The 23,184-nt window shown below is 31.5% G+C and overlaps 1 protein-coding gene across 1 annotated transcript in view; it reads left to right on the top strand.

Annotated features, from left to right (window-relative positions):
* The window catches only part of LOC145331190 (uncharacterized), a 152,277-nt gene that overhangs the window by 59,782 nt on the left and 69,311 nt on the right, over positions 1-23,184 (top strand). Inside the window, exons 11-12 of the mRNA XM_080175812.1 lie at positions 20,447-20,555; positions 21,056-21,151. Coding sequence (XP_080031938.1) covers positions 20,447-20,555; positions 21,056-21,151 — 205 coding nt within the window. The remainder of the gene's footprint in view (positions 1-20,446; positions 20,556-21,055; positions 21,152-23,184) is intronic.

Genomic DNA, 23,184 nt, shown 5'->3' on the forward strand with positions numbered 1-23,184 from the left:
GGAAATTACCTAATCTGACACATTATTGCCAAATGTCATATATGACATTTAGTGAAATAGAGTCAGAGTTGAGAAAATTACCTAATCTGACACAATATCACTAAAAGTCATATATCACATTTAGTGACATAGAGTCAGAGTTGGGGAAATTACCTAATCTGACACAATGTTACTTAAAGTCATATATGACATTTAGTGACATAGAGTCAGAGTTGGGGAAATTACCTAATCTGACACATTATTGCCAAAAGTCATATATGACATTTAGTGAAATAGAGTCAGAGTTGGGAAAATTACCTAATCTGACACAATATCACTAAAAGTCATATATGACATTTAGTGACATAGAGTCAGAGTTGGGGAAATTACCTAATCTGACACAATATCACTAAAAGTCATATATGACATTTAGTGGCATAGAGTCAGAGTTAGGGAAATTACCTAATCTGACACAATTTTACTAAAAGTCATATATGACATTTAGTGACATAGAGTCAGAGTTGAGAAAATTACCTAATCTGACACAATATCACTAAAAGTCATATATGACATTTAGTGACATAGAGTCAGAGTTGGGGAAATTACCTAATCTGACACAATATCACTAAAAGTCATATTTGACATTTAGTGACATAGAGTCAGAGTTGGGGAAATTACCTAATCTGACACATTATTGCCAAATGTCATATATGACATTTAGTGAAATAGAGTCAGAGTTGAGAAAATTACCTAATCTGACACAATATCACTAAAAGTCATATATGACATTTAGTGACATAGAGTCAGAGTTGGGGAAATTACCTAATCTGACACAATATCACTAAAAGTCATATATGACATTTAGTGACATAGAGTCAGAGTTGAGGAAATTACCTAATCTGACACAATGTTACTAAAAGTCATATATGACATTTAGTGACATAGAGTCAGAGTTAGGTAAATTACCTAATCTGACACATTATTGCCAAAAGTCATATATGACATTTAGTGAAATAGAGTCAGATTTGAGAAAATTACCTAATCTGACACATTGTTGCTAAAAGTCAGATATGACATTTAGTGACATAGAGTCAGAGTTGAGAAAATTACCTAATCTGACACAATATCACCAAAAGTCATATATGATATTTAGTAACATAGAGTCAGAGTTGAGGAAATTATATAATCTGACACATTGTTTCCAAATGTCATATATGACTTTTAGTGACATATAGTCAGAGTTGGGGCAATTACCATAATTGACACATTGTTAACAAAAGTCAGATATGGCATTTAATGACATAGAGTCAGAGTTGGGGCAATCACCATATCTGACACATTGTTACCAAAAGTCATATATGACATTATATTCATTTAACCGCATTATTTAAAAAAATATTTTTTAATGATTTAACTAGCGGTTGATCCCCTAGCATCTAGGTTCTCAGTATTGGGAAGGATAAAGAGGATCAGAAAAATACTTTTACACCATACAGTCTTTGAAATAAAAGTTGAACAGCTTACAGCCATGCCTAAACCTAAATGAAGCTCTAGAATTAAGAACTAAATTTAAAGCTGCAAAAAATTATTACTGGATATAATAGGATTGTCTCATTCACTTTTTAAAGTAATTTTTCCTTGGATGATAGGGTGTAATGTTATAAGCATAGCATTTGTACAATAAAGTCTAAAATTTAGGTATGTAAACATTAACTTTCCTTATATAGATGATTTAAGGATAACGCATGAAGAATATACGTGGATATTATGACAGGGGAAAATTTGTTGTCAATATAGGTTGCTAACATAGAACTTGTTTATTGTTCACTTCATTCATACAGTAGGAGAGTAGAGGAAAAGCTTCACATCGGTTCTGGGATGGTAATCTAGACGGTTTTCTTTCAAAACTAAATTATAGTAATGGTTTCATGCTTTTTGTCTGTAATTGAGCTCTTTTCCTTGAAATACAGAGCCACTAGATGCTATGGGCATGTCCACTAGTTTTTATAGAAAGCTTCATTACAAGAACATTAGCATCTTTGTTTGATTCTTTAGTATCTTTGATTGAAAATCTTTCATATTAAAGTGAATTTTAAAACAAATTGTAAATACAGTGAGTTTTTCATTTTTAACCTAACGGATTTTAACAATCATTTATATCAGGGAGTTTAAAAATTCGCAGTTATATTAAACAACAAGGATGCAAACATCCATAAGTAGGGAATCTAAAAAATTATGGTTAGATATATGGATAAAATAAACTATAGAGTATGTCATAAAAGAACTTAAATAAAATAAATCACAAAACCTTTTAAAAATGTATAGTGGTCTTTTGAAGCAGAAAGCTAATAAGAAAAATGTGAAATCTAAGAATAGATCTAGCATCAAACCAATAGCAAGTCTTTATAAACTTAGTAAAGATATGTAGAACGTTGACTTAATTAATCCATAAAATTACAGCCGTTTATCTTGAACAGGAGTCAAGAAAATCACGCAAACTTAAAAAACTAGGAATCAATTTAGCACCCCAACCAATTAACATATCCTAATAAAACTTGCTGGAAATATGTAGAGTGTAAACTTATTCAGGATTGACGGCTGAAATTATCAGGGTTTGAATATGCTCATATTCTACATTTTTCCATCAAGTTTCATTAAGATTTGTTTATCAATTGCGGTGCTAGATCGATTCCTAGATTTTTAATTTTCATGAATTTAAAGGTTGTGTAGTAGCCGCCAACCGCTGGCAGCTGCTGGGGTCCGAACAAGACAGCCGTGGAGAACAGAGGTTGATACTAGTTATGTAGAGAAGCTTTGCTTCTCTATATGTCACCAAACAAAATGCAGATTTACAGAGCGTGTTTATTCAACAACGGTCAGAAAATTACTAACAATCAATAACACAAATACATGGATAATGGGATAGTTATATCAAACATATAGATTACAATAGGCATATACATACAAGTCAGGATTAGTTCCCTTCAGCCCTGGCAGGGATGGAGGGAGCCAGCCATAGACTAATCGTTATGGTTAAATTATCAGAATAATTTGCCACAATTAAAGAAATGAGTTTATTCCTTGGGAAGGGACTTGCATGGCTTCGCCCCTCTATACAGGGATTTGGGGACAGACCTAGCTTAGAGCGAAGCGACTCTACAACCAGGGAAAGTAAGGAGGGGATACCACAGTTGCATGATTTTAAAGGTTTTATGATTTTCTATTTTATAAAGTTTAATGTTTATTGTATGACACTACTCTATATTCAAATTTTCCTGATATCCCTTCATCATTTTTGAGCTTTGCTACTTATGGATGTTGTCATCTTTGTTTTCCTTATTCGCTCAGAAAGATAAAATACTACTAATAAAACAAGGATGGCAACATCCATAAGTAGTAAAGCTCAAAAATTATGAATAGACATCTGGGAAAAATGATGTATAGAGTATGTTATAAAAAAAACTTCAAAAATAAAAATCATGAAACCTTTTAAAAATGTATGATGGTTTTTTGAAGCATTAAGTTAATAAGAAAAACGTTAAAATCAAAATTCGTGTTAGCACCCCAACCAATACTAAGTCTTTATAAAACTTGATCGAAATATGTAGAATGATGACTTTTTTATTTAATCACTAAAATTCCACCTGTTTATCTTTAAAACTTTAAAAACTAGGAATCGATCTAGCACCCCAACCAAAAAGGGTATCATAATAAAATGAAAATAATAATATGAATAATAATATGAAAACTTCAGCTGCCTATCATGTATAGTGATTGAAAAAAAATCATGAAAATCTAGGAATCGATCTAGCACCCCAACCAATAAAGGCATCTTAATAAAACTTGATGGAAATATGTAAAAATTGAATTCATTTAATCCCTGAAAATTCCATCTTAAACAGGAATTGAGAAAATTGCAAAAACGTAAAAATCTAGGAAACGATCTAGCACCCCAATTAATATACAGACAGACAAAACAATGTATAGATTAGATGCGCATATGTCATATCTTTGCTAATAATTTCAGCTGTCTATCTCAATTAGGAGCCGAGAAAATCACGTTTCCCCCATAGCGTCATTGATTTACAGACGGATGGACGGAACGGACGGACAGACAAAGCGAATTATATAGTAGCTTCGCTACTAACAAAGTGAATTATAGAGTAGCTTCGCTACTAACAAGGGTGATAACATCCATAAGTAGCTAAGCTTAAAAATTATGAAGGGATATCGGGAAAAAATTAATATAGAGCAGTGTCAAACCTTGATAATTTTAGCTGTCAATCCTGAAAAGGAAAAGAGAAAATCACGAAAACCTAAACAAACATCTAGGAATCGATCTAGCACCCCAAATCATAATAAAACTTTGTGAAAATATGTAGAATGTAAAATTGATTATTACCTAAAAATTTCAGCCCTCTATCTTGAAAAAAAGTTGAGAAAATCACAAAAACGTAAAAATATAGGAATCGATCTAGCACCCAAAAAAACAGACAGATGGACAAAACAATGTATATATTAGATGGGTTTATATAGTGGGAATCTTCACTAAAAATTTCAGCTGTCTATTTTGAATAGGAGCCGAGAAAAACTCGTTTCCACCATAGCGTTACGGACGGACAGACAGACGGACCGACGGACGGACGAAAAGACAGACCTTCGGACGGACAGACAAAGCGAATTATAAAGTCGCTTCGCTACTAACAAACTTATTGTCAAATACTAGAGAATATAATGTATTTACAAATATTTATAATGTTTGTTCCTGTCACTTTGTATTATATACAGTTTTCCGCGGATATTGAAAGGAAAAATAATAAGACTAACACTAGTGTTTTTATACTCAAGGTCAAATGCTCGGACTAACAAAAAAAATAACAATAAAAACTCCCTAAACATAATCTTGGAATAGCTTTTTTTTATATCTTTATAAATACATTTCCAGTATGGCTTCGAAACCAATTAGTATCCGCTGGATTAGAACCGGAATACTGAAGAATCATGTATAACATTTTATTGCAGAAAATTTTCCACGAATATTTAAATGTTATCTCATGTTTTGTTGGCAAAGAACTTTATTCCCTTGGGGCTAACAAAACTTGTTTTAATCTTGCAATTTTTCCATTTTTTATCCGCGAAAACCTTTCTATAATATGGATTTGAAATGGTTCTCGAACATAACGTAAAATCATGTAAAGCATCAAATTGCAGACAATTTTAAATATAAACATATAATTGACACTTTTTTATACCAAGGACCTTTCAATTAAAATTTAACTTGCTTTGGATGGATGTCATTCTTGTTTAATTAGATTTCTCCCTATTACACCTTAGTTTGTTTATAAATGGGGTAGGGGTTTAAAAAGGGAAGCGTTTGAAGTCAGTATTTGGCCGACCGGCGCGGTGTGAACTACGACAATATGTGTGTATGTGTAATGGTGATTTAACAAAATGAGTGAGTGAAGAGCAATAGGGAGTTTTGTATAAAAATAATAAGTTGATTGAAACCAAAAAGAAGTTCAAATTATGATATAATGTTAATTTAAATAGTGCTTTTAAACAATTTGATTCAAATACTGAAAATAAAAGGTTTGAATTTGGATTGTTTATTTAGTAATGTTTAATGATAATTCTTAAATCCTATAATCAAAGAGTCCAAAATATCTAGAACAAAAAAAGTCAACATGGTCTTTTTGGAGTGACAGAGAGGTAAGAATAATTCCGTAAATAATTCTTCTTTTATGTAATGTAAAATCCGTGCATATAATGTTGTTGAAAACGATTTGGTTGTAAGGAAGGAAATGGGCGGAGTCAAAATATATGGCTTGGGTTTGGTTAAAAAAAATAAAGTAATGGAAAGGGGATATAAATCTAATTATTTGTGTACTATTTGAATATTCAAACATTGGAAAGAAAATATATCAAATATTTTACATTAAATTACATAAAACTTTTTTTAGGAATACCACCTTCCTTAAAAAAAAATAGTACTAAGGTTGATTTATCTTTAAATGTGTCTACACATATTCACAAACTTTATCTAAGTTAAGTTTAAATGTAATGAATTAAAAAAAAACAATCATTTTAAACCTGTTTTGTTTTTCAATCTTAGGTTAGGTTTTAGCTTTATTTTTGACCAATTGACTATATGGATTGTTTATATTTATTTTCACAGAGACTAATATTCTAAAAACTAAAAGTTGAATTTTCAATAATTATATGACAATTGCCGGGAATATTGGAATCTTGGCCTATTGCGTGTTATAACTAGAGATGTTAAAAATGGTTTATGCTGCTATATAAAGTGCGCGACATAAAGCTATTCGAGCTTGTCCTATTAAATATAGTAGTAAGGTTTTTGTTTGTTTGTAACTCAAGATTTTGAAAGCTACCGAACCGATTGAGTTCTTTATTTTAGAAAATCTTCACATTGGTTTTACTTTTTAGGATGGTTTTATGATATTTTGTTTCCTCCCTACCCCTTCAAATACAAAGCTCCTAAATGTTAGGGATGCAGCCGCTAGTATATTAAGTGTCAAGTAATTAATAGAGAAACATAAAACACAAATACTTACACTTTACTGTATATCATTGTTTTTTCGTTTATCTATCCCTACTCCCCTTAGATTTGTTATGTAAATAAACCACACGCACGCATTTAACAAGGACAACATTTACACCTTATTTTAGAAAAAATTAAAGTAGCGCAGATATAATTTAATCTATCTCTATATTTATTAACATGAACAATGTATATAAGAGTAGTATAGCTTTTCTTTTGATTAAAGTACATTAGATCCCAACTTCATCCCCCCTGACATTCAAAGGGCCTCATTTTAACCCCCCTCCCAAAAAATTAAGCTTGGACGTCCTTGTATTATGTCCTGAAATAATCAGGGATCTTAAGGGAAAAGACACTGGCCAATAAATTAATGTACATCCCAAATGGTAATACACAAAATTACCCCATCTGTAGATTATCATTAGTGGTTGAAACGTTTTGATAATTTAATAAATCAACCAATCAAAATTCATTTAAAGTCCCCAAAGTTGTTAAGCCAACGAATAAGAAAACGTTATTATAAAAAATTGGGGACTAGTGTATTAAACAGCTCATTGTCCCCTCTCTCTCTCTGTAAAATAGTGCAGAACAAGGATAAAAACATCCATAAAAGCGAAGCACTGAAACGTTAGGACAAACGAACATTAGTGTCTGAACTGAATAATCGGAATATAAAAGTATCAAAAGAGTCGAAGCAAAATTTAAGTAAATTTGTTGGAAAACTGCTTGATACAGGATAATGTTTATGAACATACTTACATTTTTAGGACTTGATTATAGAGTTGATTCGCTTATACTATTGTTCTTTGTTCTCCCAGGAATCAATATACAAAAAATCAGATCAAACGGATAATTAGATCACATAATTTTTTTTTTTTAAAAGTAGAAAAATCAACATGTTTAAAATGGACGTACGGACATTCTGGTAATGATTATAGAGTTGCAACGGTTTCTAAATCGTACCTAACTACTACAGGAATCATCATGCAAAATTTGAAATCGATAGGACAACTCTAACATGCCTAAATTAACGATTAAAAGCTATCTATCTCGGACGGACGGACCGACCCTAATTATAGAAAAGCTTCGCTTTTTAAAATAAACAGCTAACAATTTTATATTAATCAAGTAAAATTATGATCATAATTAGCGCAGAAAAAAGAGACCCATTTTAATTATATTAATAACCGAGCCTGCTTGCTGCCAGGGAGGTGTAGGGTTCGAGTCTGGTCATACTGCGTTATAGAGACGTTAAAAATAATACCTTTTGCTGCTATGTCGGAAACATGATACGAATAGTGAAGGTATGGGGAATGCCTTGGCCCATTTACAGGCGCAACTACCATGCATAGCTGCGACTTTTAGACAATGGTGGTACAATTGGATATAGTTGTAATGGGTTGCTGTTTGTTAGGCATTATTACTTAAAACGTTTTATATATGTATTTTTTTAGCATCACATAGAGAGGGAGGGACCATTGGACTGTAAATTACACTAGTACCTAAAGTTTTATAACCACGTTATCGTAGTTGTTGGGTTAAAAACCTTTATTGATTTTTGGTTTTGATTGTTTTGTCCCAAATTTTTTATCAATGATTTTATTCTTCAGAAGGGGAAAGTGTCAGGGATCTTAAGGGACAAGACAAACACAATTAATTGATAAACCAAATAACCATTTCTGTAGATTAAAATTATCAGTTGAAACATTTCAAAGAATTAACCAATCCATATTTAATAATAGTACCCAAAGTTTGTAATCTAACGAGCAAAGGTGATTTTAAAACTTTGTTTACTTGTGTAATTAACAGTCCTATTGCCCCTCATTCCCCGAACTGTGTTTATTTATCATCATTAGAGGCGTTGCGTTTATCAATATTCTGTCAATTGTCTTATCCCTTATGATTCCTGGATTAATGTTATAAGTTTTTAAAATTAATCTAGCATCCCTGAAAGATTGTCGATAATATGTCAGCCCAGAGTATCATTTTAAAAGCTATATAGTCAACAACATAATACATTGAAATTGAAAGGAGAAACAGTTTTAATAGGGATATTAATAATTTGAACTTTTTGACATTTCTATTTTGTAGCAAAGCTAATTTCTTTGAACTTAGTAATAGTGTCTAACTTTTTATCTTTGTGACGTAACAAAAATCAATCTCTTTTTTTATGGGTTTCTTTTCCTACCTTTCCTCTCATCCTTCGATTTTTGTTACGCCACAAAGATAAAAAGTTAGACACCATTACTAGGTTCTATCTCTTTGTACATCAGTCCGTCCATAACTCTATTCAGGCAATGCATGACAGCAAACACAAGACACAAATATTGGTTAATTAAATTTATTTCATACATATTTTTTCTTTTTTTATCAGCTGCCCATCCTTTCTATAATTATAAAGTTTTGTGCGTCGTTTCTTATGGATGTTGCCACTCTTGTTATTATTGTTGCGCAGTCTAAATTTTCAAACTGGGTATTCCCCCTCCCCTTTTAAAAAGTTTGCACACCCTTACTTGAAACCTTCCAGTAAACAAATTTACGGCATGATAACCGTAGCTTTGCTTTGGACAAGAATGACAAACATGCACTTTTATAGAGTAAAAACGCATTGAATGTTCAACATTTTTTGTACAAATTCTGTCAAAATAATAGAACATCTTGGATCGTATTTTACTGTTAGGAATCATCATGAAAAGTTTAAAATCAATAGGACAATTATAACATTTTTAAAATAATGAAACCAGCTATCCGTATACAATGTACATACGGACAGACTGACCTGGATTACAGAAAAAAAAACAATTGTTGCTAATGCAAAGCTATGCTACTATTTAGGGATCATAAAGGATAAGTCAATGGCCAATAAATTGACATACCCAATGATGGACACATAATTACCCCTTCTGTAGATATCAATTAAAGGTTGAAATGTTTGGACACTCAACTTTCTGAACCAACCAATCAAATTCAAGTCCCCAAAGTTATAAAGTCAACGAATAAGAAAACGTAATAATAAGACTTTGGGGACTTAAGTAGTAAACAGCCCAATGTCCTCTCCCTACCTGGCTACAGCCACTGTTTTTGGGTATAGTCTCTTTCGTGGCAACGCCACTTAAGGGGCGTTTTGTCGTTTTTCACAGTAGCTTTTTATATGTTATTTTAGGTTATGTTAGGTTCGGTTAGGTGATTGCCAAGCAGGGTTAGAACCCCCCGCAGGGACTAGAGATAGGAGAAAATCTACTGTGAAAATACGACGAAACGCCCCTTAAGAGGCGTTGCAACGAAAGGGACTATACCCCTGTTTTTTAAAATTTTCTTTAGATTCTACTTTTAATTTTTGGTTGTTCTGTCACCTTTGGAGCTTTGCTACTGTATGTTGCCAACCATGTTTTCTCGTCACAAGTAAAACTTATATATAATTAGGGTCTGTATGTCCGTACGTAATGATTAAATTCTATTGTTACTGTAGACATGTTAAAATGTTCTGTTCATTTTAAACTTTATTCTGGGAAAGCGAAGCAACACTATAAACGACCACACATCCTCTTAAACCATTTTATTTTGTATTGATTAGTACAAATATTAATGTTTGAATTAATGCTTTGGCGCTTCGTGTTTGTGTATGTTGTCATCCTTGTTTCCTTATTTCATTAGGGATACAGGGATAGAGAAACAAGAAATAAAACTAACAAATTTACAAAAATTAGAAAAGAAATGTATAACATTTAAACTTTTATGACAGACAGGGAAGGGCATTGGGCTTTAAATTATGCTGGTACCTAAAGTTTTCTTCCGTTGCAACGCGTTGGCTCAAACACTTGAATTTGGATTTTTTTTTCTAAACTAGTACATTTAAAATTTTTCAACCAATTAACTTATTCTCCGGTAGTTTATCTTGTTTATCATCATTGGGGATTTGAATAAATGTAATGTCATTGATCTATTCCTTGAATTCCTGTTAAAACTTTCTGAGATACATACAAGGGTAGGAGGGGATTATAACTGTTTATTACACTAGTCCCCAAAGTTTTATAATAACATTTTCTCATTCATTGGCACAACAACTTTAGGGACTTTTATTAAATTTTAATTGTTTGGTTTATTAAATGTCTGTGTCCAAATGTTTTAACCACTAATTATAATCTACAGAAGGGGTAATTTTGTTTATCAACATTTGTATATGTACATAAATTTTTTGGCCATTGTCTTATCCCTGAAAAAATACCTTAAACTTCGTGAAATCAAAAAAATACAGTATTGGATCAATGCTAGTTAAATTATTCTGTCTTTCTGCAATAACAATATACTAGCAGCTATCCCACTAGATAACAGCGGGAGTTGGAGCGGGGGAGGGAGGGGAAGTTATTTTTTTCTATTGGCAATTTCTTTTGGGAGAGTGTTGGTACCCTCCCCAAAATTAGGTATAAACACTCTGAGAATCTACCCGGTAACAGACAGATTTTAAGATACACAGTCAGAGATACTTTTACTTTAATTTAAGAACTAGGAACTTGCCCATAGAAGACTCTAAGAATTATTTTTTTTTTTTTGGGGGGGGGAGTCGTTTTTTATTTGAAGTGTGTAGATACCCTACTCCCAAATATTTAAAATTCTTCCCTAGACCTATAACTCTTCACTGCAAAGTAAAACCATATTGGCTACACAACCTAGTGTAAAAGTGTAATTTACAGTCAAATGTCCCCTCTCTCCCCAAATATTAAGTTTTTTTCTCTGTCTATTTACAATTAAATGGAGATTTGAATAAACCACAGAGAGAGTAGACTGGAAATTATAGTGGTCCCATAATATCTACTTTGTTGGCTTAAAATCTTAGGATCTTCTTTAAAATCATTGATTGGGTTTTACATTCCAACAGCATCAAAACCTTTTTGCTAGAATACTCACCTATAAAGCGGCTTATTGTTCAGATGTAATTGATGTGCTTAAAGGAACTGTGCAAGAAATACACCTATCTAACTGCAAAAAGACTGCCACACATAGATCCATTACCCCAAATTTGAAGCCTTTAGCTTCAATAATAAATAAGTTGTAGTCATTTTAAAATGATATTTATGTACAATGAAAATTTTGAAAGATTTACAATGCTCATGTTAAAAACTTTTAAATTAAACTACATAGCCTAGAAACAAAATTATAAGCTTATTTTTGTCATAAATTTAGGTTGCCAGTAACTAATTATATTTTTTAAAAAATACCCATTTTTATAGTCAAAATCATTAAAAAAAATTAAGTTTAACTTACATCATACTGAGAGTACTGTAGAATTTCCAGCCAATCAGAAGGCTGAATCAGCTCCATGACCAATCACAGCTCAGCTTATATTATAGTTTCATTTGTTTCCATTATAATTTTATGCTTATAAGTGCAAATTTAACCAAATTTTTTTCTAGAGATTTTGACTATGAAAAGTGGTGTTTTTATTGTAAAAAAGTTATCAGTTACCGGCAACCTAAGTTCTGACAAAGATGAGGTTATTTTTTGTGTATAGGCAACACAATTTAATATTGTAATTTCTTTTATAACCAATGAAAATCTTTCAAAATTTTTATTGAAGATAAAATGTAATTTTGAAATGCCTAGAACTTTTTTGTTTGGGGTACTGGGTCTACTTGTTGCAGTCTTTCTGCATTTAAAGCTTTGTATTACTTGCAGGGTTCCTTTAACCAATTTATTGTCTATTGTCTTATCCTTAACAAAATTTAGTTCATACTGAAAACAAGAATAAAATACAATAAAGATAGAAACTAGGATAAATAGTCAGATGGAAAGACAAACTGACAGACAAATAGACAGACATATGTACAAACAGACAGACAGACCAACATACAGAAATAAAGACAGACAGACACACATGTACAATTAAAGTTAGCAGTACAGATTATACTTAGGCCTTTAAAAAAAGATTTTGGTAAGCTTATTTTTAATATTACTTTGTGTTTGGAGCAAAAAAAATTGGTGGCAGCCAGGATTGATGTATCAAAAAAAGTTATATTTAAGGTTGCATATTTGTGCAATTTTAATATTAATTTTGTGAGTCTAACATTCAAAATGAGAGAGAAAAAACATGATGTGGGGGGGGGGGGGGGGGCATTAAAAAAATATAGAAACTATATAAATCTTGATCTTATCTACATTAACAAAAAAAATATTGGTGTTGGTTAGTTTTCTTTTTTCTGATATATTATTATTATTTAGTTTAATAAATTGTTTAGTTAATGTTTAAATTAAATATTCATAGATATCTAATTAATAGTATTTAATTTTTCCTTATTTTTTGCATCAAAGGGGTAGTTGCTCAAATTGCATTTAAACTTGAATTTTGTGAACTGCATATTTTTTATGTTCAATAGTTCATTTATAGGACATGTATTTGAAATAATTTCAATTTTCTACCATGTAGTTATAAATATATCAAGAATTGAAACTCACATTTTTTGGATATATTCAACATAAATGACTGTCCTGCTTTCACAAAACAGTATTTGGGTGGTGCCTCATTGATTGTTATTCATTTTAATACAAAATTATTCATGTTTGATGGTATTTTTATAACTTATGCTTGCCATCAAGCTTTTTAAATGCACTTCATGCAACTATCCCTTTAGATATTATTTGATGATATGTAATCATGTCTAATTAGTTTTTCTATTGCCAAAAAATAATTTACCACAAAATTTTAGAATCACTTCAATGTCAGGTTGTTGATAATTTTTTTAGTCTGTTGTTGAAGTGGTTTTGAAAATCATAAAACTACATTAAAATTCATTTTTAAATTATTGATGAACTATTTTTGATGCAGTTAACACACAAACAAAGAAATGAGAAACCAAGAAAGAGAAAATTTTGACAATTTTCAATAGAATAACTTAATTAAAAGATTGTCCCATAAAAAAATCTTTTATGATAGTTACTTCTGTTGACCCATTTGCACAACTAGAACAACAAGAATCTTTTGAAGAGTACCATCACTTAATTTTATAGTTATTATATATATTGTGTAACTAATATTATATTTTGTAGAATTTATTGCAATCATTATTTTTATAAAGAGTATGACTATTTATCATTACAAGTCAGATTAGAGTTTGAATTTTAATGACATAACTGTCATATTCTAACCTGTCATTTGATAATCTGAGATTTAGTAACAAACAGTCATACTCTAACCTGACTGTTTGTCACTAAAAGTCAGTTTAGAGTATGACTGTTTGTCACTAAAAGTCAGTTTAGAGTATGACCGTTTGTCATTAAAATTCAGATTAGAGTATGACTGTTTGTCATCAAATGTCAGATTAGAGTATGACTGTTTGTCATCAAATGTCAGTTTAGAGTATGACTGTTTGTCATCAAATGTCAGATTAGAGTATGACTGTTTGTCATCAAATGTCAGATTAGAGTATTACTGTTTGTCACTAAAAGTCAGTTAGGAGTATGACCATTTGTCATCAAATGTCAGATTAGAGTATGACAGTTTGTCATCAAATGTCAGATTAGAGTATGACTGTTTGTCATCAAATGTCAGATTAGAGTATGACTGTTTGTCACTAAAAGTCATTTAGGAGTATGACCATTTGTCATCAAATGTCAGATTAGAGTATGACAGTTTGTCATCAAATGTCAGATTAGAGTATGACTGTTTGTCACTAAAAGTCAGATAGGAGTATGACCATTTGTCATCAAATGTCAGATTAGAGTATGACTGTTTTGTCATCAAATGTCAGATTAGAGTATGACTGTTTGTCACTAAAAGTCAGTTAGGAGTATGACCATTTGTCATCAAATGTCAGATTAGAGTATGACTGTTTGTCATCAAATGTCAGATTAGAGTATGACTGTTTGTCATCAAATGTCAGATTAGAGTATGACTGTTTGTCATCAAATGTCAGATTAGAGTATGACTGTTTGTCATCAAATGTCAGATTAGAGTATGACTGTTTGTCATCAAATGTCAGATTACAGTATGACTGTTTGTCATTTGATAATCTGAGATTTAGTAACAAACAGTCATACTCTAACCTGACTGTTTGTCACTAAAAGTCAGTTTAGAGTATGACTGTTTGTCACTAAAAGTCAGTTTAGAGTATGACCGTTTGTCATTAAAATTCAGATTAGAGTATGACTGTTTGTCATCAAATGTCAGATTAGAGTATGACTGTTTGTCATCAAATGTCAGTTTAGAGTATGACTGTTTGTCATCAAATGTCAGATTAGAGTATGACTGTTTGTCATCAAATGTCAGATTAGAGTATGACTGTTTGTCATCAAATGTCAGATTACAGTATGACTGTTTGTCATCAAATGTCAGATTACAGTATGACTGTTTGTCATCAAATGTCAGATTAGAGTATGACTTTTTGTCAATAAAAGTCAGATTAGAGTATGACTATTTGTCATCAAATGTCAGGTAAGAGTATGACTGTTTGTCATCAAATGTCAGATTAGAGTATGACTTTTTGTCAATAAAAGTCAGATTAGAGTATGACTATTTGTCATCAAATGTCAGATAAGAGTATGACTGTTTGTCATCAAATGTCAGATTAGAGTATGACTGTTTGCCATCAAATGTCAGATTAGAGTATGACTGTTTGTCATCAAATGTCAGATAAGAGTATGACTGTTTGTCTGCAAATGTCAGATTAGAGTATGACTGTTTGTCTGCAAATGTCAGATTAGAGTATGACTGTTTGTCATCATATGTCAGATTAGAGTATGACTGTTTGTCACTAAAAGTCAGTTAGGAGTATGACCATTTGTCATAAAATGCCAGATTAGAATATGATTGTTTGTCATCAAAAGTCAGGTTAGAGTATGACTGTTTGTCATCAATTGACAGATTAGAGTATGACTGTTTGTCATCAAAAGTCAGGTTAGAGTATGACTGTTTGTCATCAATTGTCAGATTAGAGTATGACTGTTTGTCATCAAATGTCAGATAAAGGATTAACTGGGCAAATTTTGAGGGTCAATTTAATCACAGATTACGATCTTAATCACCTGAACTTTGCTCACATTGAGTCAGATTCGTCAGATTATAATCTGAAATCCCCCCTGACAGATTAAAAATTTGGCGGCAAATCCTGAGTAATCTGAGTTTTAGTACCTTTTTGCGCAAAAACACAGGTTTCGTCAGATTACAATCTGACGAAATGTAATCAAATGTCAGAGTTGATTGATGAGGGGCGGGCAGATTAAAACCTGAGGAAAACCTGTCAAAACTCAGATTAGACAAGGTTTTGTCACTACTTGTCAGATTTAAAAACTACTAGGGTTGTAAGAACGAAGGGGATGTATTAACTAGGATGACAACAACCATGAAATCAAAGATCAATATACTAACGAATGTCCTTATAATAAAGTAACAGTATGTGTGTCTGTCCGGTGGATTAGATCCGGTTCTCTGCCATACTGGAAAATCATGTATACCAACATAGACGTCCAAGGGGGGGGGGTAATGGGGCGATTAACCCACCCCCCCCCCAAACGATTTTGGGGGTGCCGTAGGCACCCCCAAATTTTTTTTCATTTTACCCCCCCCTCATTTAAAATTTACCCCTATATATTTAATAAAATTTAAATTACCCCCCCCCCTAAAAATTTTACCCCGGGGGTAAATGTTGGGGGGGGGGTAAACTAAATTTACCCCTGCCAACAGATTTCAGTAGGGGTAATTACCCCCCCCCCCAAGCAAATTTTACCCCCGGGGTAAAAATTTTGGGGGGGGGTAAAAACCCCTTCAAAAATTTTTACCCCCCCCCCCCACTTCAAAAATTTTACCCCCCCCAAAATAAAAAGCTTGGACGCCCCTGTATACCATTGAATTACAGACAATTTTCCACGAATATTTTAATAAAAATCATAAAAAAAAACACCAGTTTTGTTTACTCAAACCTTCGGCCCCTCATTTATTTTAATATCCACGGAAAGCTGGCTATAATACGATGCAATAAATAACTATTATCGAATATATGTACATTTAAACCTTCATTTTGAACCAAACTTGGAATGAATTTTCAATAAACATTCATTATAAAGGATAGAGATAAATATCATAAAAAACTGATAATATGAGTTAAAAAAACTCATATATTGGTATATCCTTTTTATAATAGTAAGGTTTTTGTCTGTAGCAAGGATCTCGCTAACCGCCGAACCGATATAGTTCTTTATTACAGCGGGGCTTCTTATAGTTCCTGAGATGCTTTTAGGCAATGTCACTTTTATAATTAGGTCAGGGGATGGTTTTAGGCTCTTTTATGCCCTTTCACATCCCTTCGAATATAGATCTCCTGGTTACTAGTGCTGTTTAAAGATAACAGGCAAATCCAGGGTCAGAATTTGCACAGTAAATATGTTGTACAATATATGTAAATTACAATCTTAGACTTTAAGGTATCTTTTAAAGAAAATTTATCTCTTTTTTAGATAAAGACATAAACATAAACAAGATACTTAACCTCTTAAATTCTCAATAACATAGATAGATAAATAAATATAGTCCACATAGAATGAAAAACAAAATCTTATTTGTAAAACATTATGTTTCATTCATTAAGCAATCTTCAGTTACACTTAACTTTTGATACTGACAATAATATTAGCATTAATAGATTTTTTCAATTAAATTTAGAGGATTTTTAAAAAATTTAAATTACAAATAAACTTAATTCTTAAATAAATAGATGGAAGAAACCAGAATGACGTCTTATTAGAGTAATCATTTTTTATAGGTTCTATAAATAGCTTCTAAAATTGATAGGCAAATACGAGGAATAAGGTGTTTTTATATATATGAATAGATATATTTTAGCCCATCACTACCCCTTCTGATAAAAAGCCTCTTGTTGCAAAGGGGCAGCTTCTAGTATGTGGATAAATTAATTTATAGATAGATAGATAAATTCTCAAAAACATAGATAGATAGTTAAATAGATTAAGTAGAAAATGCGTTTAATTTATCAATAACATGATCAGAAAAAAACATCCAACTCAATATTAGTAATGTAACATGGAGTGGTCTTAATTTAACAGACAACCTATAACTTCATAAAAAAATTCTTTTTTATCTACTTAAACTTATCCAAATATAACAGTAACAGGATGTCTATCTGTACCGAAGGAGCTCGCCAACCGCTGGAACGAAATGGTTCTCCTATTACAGTATAGCTTCGCATAAGTCCTATGAAGGTTTATAACTATTTTGGCAGTGCACCCCCCTCCCACACCCCCAACCTTCAAAAAAAGAATATTAATGCCGTTAGAGGCCTTTAGGGACGTAGCCGCTAGAAGAATGTTAATACTCAAACAAGATTCTGTCATTTCTAATTTTGTTTTTATGAAGTGAAGAAAACATAAACTCAGATTCTTTTGCTATTTAGTGTTCATACAATGTTGTAATAAAAAATAATAAAAATAAAAAAAAATCTTTATTTTACAGGCAAAAATCATTTATAATTTTACAAATGTAACTGAAGTGATAACGATTATAGAATAACAATTGACCGACACAGACAAAGCTCTTTATAGTGCCTTTACAAAAATGACGTCGTACAATACAAATGACCAATGACAGGCTAATACACAGACTAAATTACCAATTAATCTTTAAAAACCTTAGAGACTGACTAATTGGCAAAAAGACGATTCATTAAAAATATAGGAGAGTTTAAAATTTTCATTCCTGCAAGGTTTTATACCCCCTGGAAAATTTCATTATGAAATTTGTGGTTTTGTGTGAATACTTTGATATTCCCGGAGCTAGCAAACAAATGATATAAAATTGGTTTAATTTATCAAAGTGGTGCTGAGCTGTGGTGAAAATGCAAAACAACACAAAAATTTATTTATTTTTAAACTAGATATTAGCTTAATAATGCTACCAATTTTCTCAAAATTAAGTATACCTACAATTGAAATAAGTTTGATTTTTAAAAGTATAAAATCTGGGGTGTTAATTTAAAACAACACATAAATCTGATAATAGCGCACATTTAGCAAAAACTAGGTCAATTAAATTCTCATGGTTGATATACATTTAGATATGAAATCAAACATTTTAAATAATAAATTCATAGTTTAATCCAGACAACTACCTGGCTCAAGTAGTGGAGACCCTTAGCAAATTGCTTTTTGTTCTTTTGTAGGAAGTTGGCTGTGTTTATATTTCCGACGCTATTACCCGATCTCAAAGATCCAATACAAAATCGGAATAGGGACCCCATCCTGTGAGCACAGTTACATACAGCTCATGCCCCTAATATTCTTTTACTTTAATCTTTAAATTATCAAGATTTGCAGCTTTGTAAGAACTCAGAATATGTTGAGGTTTTCTTTTATTTTTTTTGCTTTACATTTATCTTTTCATTATGTACATTTGTTTTTCTTGCGTAACAGTTTGTTGTCAGATTAAAGTAAAAGAATAGAGGGGACACGAGCTATGTGTAACTCTACCGGGATTCTGACCTTGTGCTGTCTTTCAATTGGGTCTTTGAATATCAGCCAACAGCGTCGGAAATATATACACATCTGAGTTGCTCTAAATAACATAAATAAGGGACAGGTAGATTATACATCTTTGTTTACTTTTTTACCTTTTAAGTATTTTTTTCAAAATCTAAAGGCCCTATCAACATACATATGTTGATATCTTGTAGCTTTTTTTTAAATCGAAGCTTTTCTATAATTAGGGTTTGTACGGCCGTCCCTCTGTTAGCTTTCTACAAAAGTCCAATATTCGTTTGTTTTACTCTCTAATTTCAAAGCTTCGCTTTTATGTATATTTTTATCCTTGTTTCAATGGTATATATGGTTCAAGTATTCTAAGTTTATTTAATTTTTTAAAAATTGAATGGCTATGCCGTTTTCTTATTGGCGTGGCTTCATTTTGCGTTACAATATATTCAGAAGTGTGCATTGAAATCCAACTTGTTAGCAATTGCCTTTGGTTGATTGCGTAATTGCATGATTTTTAAATTTTTCAAAACAAATTTGAAATATGAATATAATTAGCATAAGCAGGAATTAAGGGCTAGAAAAAATAGTTTCGTCAAATTAAAAAGAGAAAAAAAAACTGTAATTCTTAAATTTTGGGGTTGAAGAACAGATCTATAGTTAACTCTAATGGTTAAAGAATATTTTCCCGCTCTTATACTAAAAAATCATGTATGTATAGCATAATATGGCAGTCAATTTTTCATGAATATTCATATAAAAATCATAAAATTAAGGCCCGAGGTAACAAAAATAATTTTAATCTTTTAAATTTTTATTTAATATCCGCGGAAAGCTGTCAATAATACGATGCGGCAAATACTTATTCTTTAAATTGACCCATCTTTTAACCTTAATTCATTCCATAGAACCCGCATCAGAGGTACAAACAGAAAAAAGTTTTAATTACTAGCTTTTTATGTAATCCATCCGTCCATATTCATATTTTCATCTATCTGTATATTTATCTTCTTACCAGAGGTGGATTCTTTAAAAATTTATGGTCGCTGCATAGCTGCCTCACCAAAATTGTTTTTTTTTTGCGAAAAATCCTCCAAAATCACATAAAAAAATCTAAGAAAATTAAATAAAATCATAACATAAGATTTTATTTGATTCATGTACATTTTTAATGTGATTTTCAGAAAAACAATTTTGGTGAGGCAGCTATGCAGCGCCCCTATTTTTTTAAGAATTCACCTCAGGGCTCGATAGCCGCGCATCAGCGGCCTGTAAGTCTCAAAGAAATAAACCTTTAACACCGTAAACCTGACCCAAATATTGCAATCTCTCGTTTAAATAAAAAACAAGGCATAAAACGGGTAATAATAATGCTATTTACTATATTAAACGTGGAAGCGTTGTATTAACAATTCATCAACATCTTATTTATTTCAGTCTGTTAGTGGTTGACTCCATTGTGGACGTGATCTTTTTCATCGACATAGTTCTTAACTTTCACACAACGTATGTTGGGGCAGGGGGTGAGGTTGTCTCGGATCCCAAGGTAATTATGTTTCTATTTTTTTTTTTTTTAGGGGGGGGCAATTAATATTTTACCTTCCTTTTTGTGCCACAACCTTAGCTTTATAGCATTTTTAAAAAATATTTCCTGCAAAGTGCCTATTGAAAACTAACCCCCCCCCCCCCCTTAGTTGCGGGTAGATCTCTACAATTGTGTGGGGCTACCCAGTAACCTAAATAATCTAACCTAACTGAACCTGATTTAATAAAAAAGCAAACGAAAAACTACACGAAAACTATAATCGTTAAGGCACTGTTAAGAAGATTGCCAAGTTATTTAAAACATTAATCATTTCTTTGGTAAACAAAAAAGATTAGGTCTGTTCCAATTTTTCATTTTTTGCAACATAATTTAAAATATTCGTATGTTATTTCTGATCTATTGAGTGATGCTTTAGAGTTAATGTTTATTTGAGATTATTGTAGAGTCATCATTTAGAACAACTGATGAAATAGACTGATATAATTGACATATTATTTTAGACTATCCGAGTGAACTATTTGCGGTCTTGGTTTGTTATTGACCTCCTCTCCTGCTTGCCTTACGATGTTTTCAACGCTTTTGACCACAAGGAGGATGTAAGTTTAGTTTTTCCAGTATCACTTTGAATCCGATAAATATCCAGTGGATAAGAACCGGTTCTGAGCCATACTTAAAAATCATGTATAGCATCGTATTACAGACAATTTTCCCCAATATTAAAATAAAAATCATAAAATTTATACCATTTTTGTTAGCATGTGATTTCGGCAACTCGGGACTAACAAAACTTGTTTTGATTAATAATTTTATCTGACACTTTTTGTGACCAAGAGAATCCACTATATATTTATATATGTCCGTTTGGTTGGATGTTATGGTGAAATTTAGTTAATTAGTTCATTATTGATGTTTTTCTTATTTTGTATGAAATATGTTTTGGTGGCTTTTGAGTTGATTTACTATTGAACTCTTATATAAAAGTAACAGGATGTCTTTGAATCTTTCTATCTGATCTCGTTAACCGCTGGACCGATATGGTTCTTTTTTACAGTGAAGCTTCTTACAGATCCTGGACAAGTTTATAGCTATTTTAGAAGGCTACCGCTCACCCCTCCAAAAAAAGGTTATTTAACAAATATGTGTTATGAAATGTAGGAAAAATAGTTGATTTTATATTTCTAAATCTTTAAGTATATTTTCTTTATGTCAGACAATGAAGAGATTACGGTTACGAAAAATGTTATTCATTCATTTTGACAGATTTTCTAAACAAAATTAAGTTTTTTTACACAATTCTATTTAGAATATTACTAATACATATATAAACTTTTTCATTATTTTTCAAGTAAGGGTTTCAGGTTTTACTCGTCACAAAATACAAAAAAAATTACTAGAATAATAACCTAAAACAACTAAGTTTAGAAATAAAATTACCTAATAAAATCTGAGATGTATAAGAAGCTTACGGAAATTGAATAACCTATGTATATAATTCTTCGTTGTTATCAAGATCTGAACGTACAATAAAAGAATTATAGCCTCTAGACATAAAAACCCATTCGATTCTTGCTATTCCCAAGATCTTAAAGTTTTGATTAAAACCTTTCTACTTAATATTTTAGGATGTACCTTTCTAGAATGGCTCCAAACCGTTAATATCCGCTGAATTAGAACCGGTTTCAGCCTTACTGAAAAACCATGTATAGCATCGTATTGGGGACAATTTTCCACGAATAAAAATCAATTATTTTCAGTTTTGTTAGACCGGGTCCTCGGCCGATCAGGGTCAACAAAACTGGTTTTTTATCTTCTTATTTTAATATCCGCCCGCGGAAAGCTGTCTATAATACGTTGCGATAAATAAATATTCTTATTTCATATATTCACGGGTGGGTATAAACACTGGAAACTTGCTGAATATGCATTTTCTGGTAGAAATCACTCCTCTTCATAAGATCAATTGTTATGTTAGATAACAAGGATGGAGATATCAACAGGTGGATAGATAGCATGATCGATAAATTGATGTTAAAATCCAATGATGATAAACAATTTGCCCCATTTGCAGATTACAATTTTTAGTTGAAACAGTCCATTGTCCCCTTCCTCCCTGGTATAAATACTTTATATATTTCAACTATAAATATAAGCTTAGATTTTTAAAACTCTATTGAAAGATTTCAAAAGTACTTTATCGCATCGTAGTAGAAACAGCTTTCTGTGGATAATGAAATTAAATATTAAAAGGCTAAAACCAACTTTTTTAGCCCCAAGGGGGCGATTAGTTTTATTTTTTTATTTTAACATTTGTGGAAAACTTATATAGGTATTTGTTTTGTTTGAAATTTTATTCTTTATATCAAATTGCAAAGACAAATTATTTTTGTAAAAAACATAAATATAGTTATAAAATTGTGCAAATGGAGATTTAAGTTCAATTAATTTAAGTCATTTATATTTTTTTGTGGGGGGGGGGGGCGTTGTACCCTCCCTAAAATAGTTATAATCCTTTCCAGGACCTATTAGAAGATATATTGTAAAGGAGAACCAAATCGGTTCAGCTGTAAGCGATATCCTTCGGTACACACTGACATCATGTTACTTTTATATATCAATTTATTTATCTATC

Source organism: Acartia tonsa, chromosome 11, assembly GCF_053477335.1.
Source record: "Acartia tonsa isolate MP-2025a chromosome 11, ASM5347733v1, whole genome shotgun sequence".
Classification (NCBI taxonomy): Eukaryota; Metazoa; Arthropoda; class Copepoda; order Calanoida; family Acartiidae; genus Acartia; species Acartia tonsa.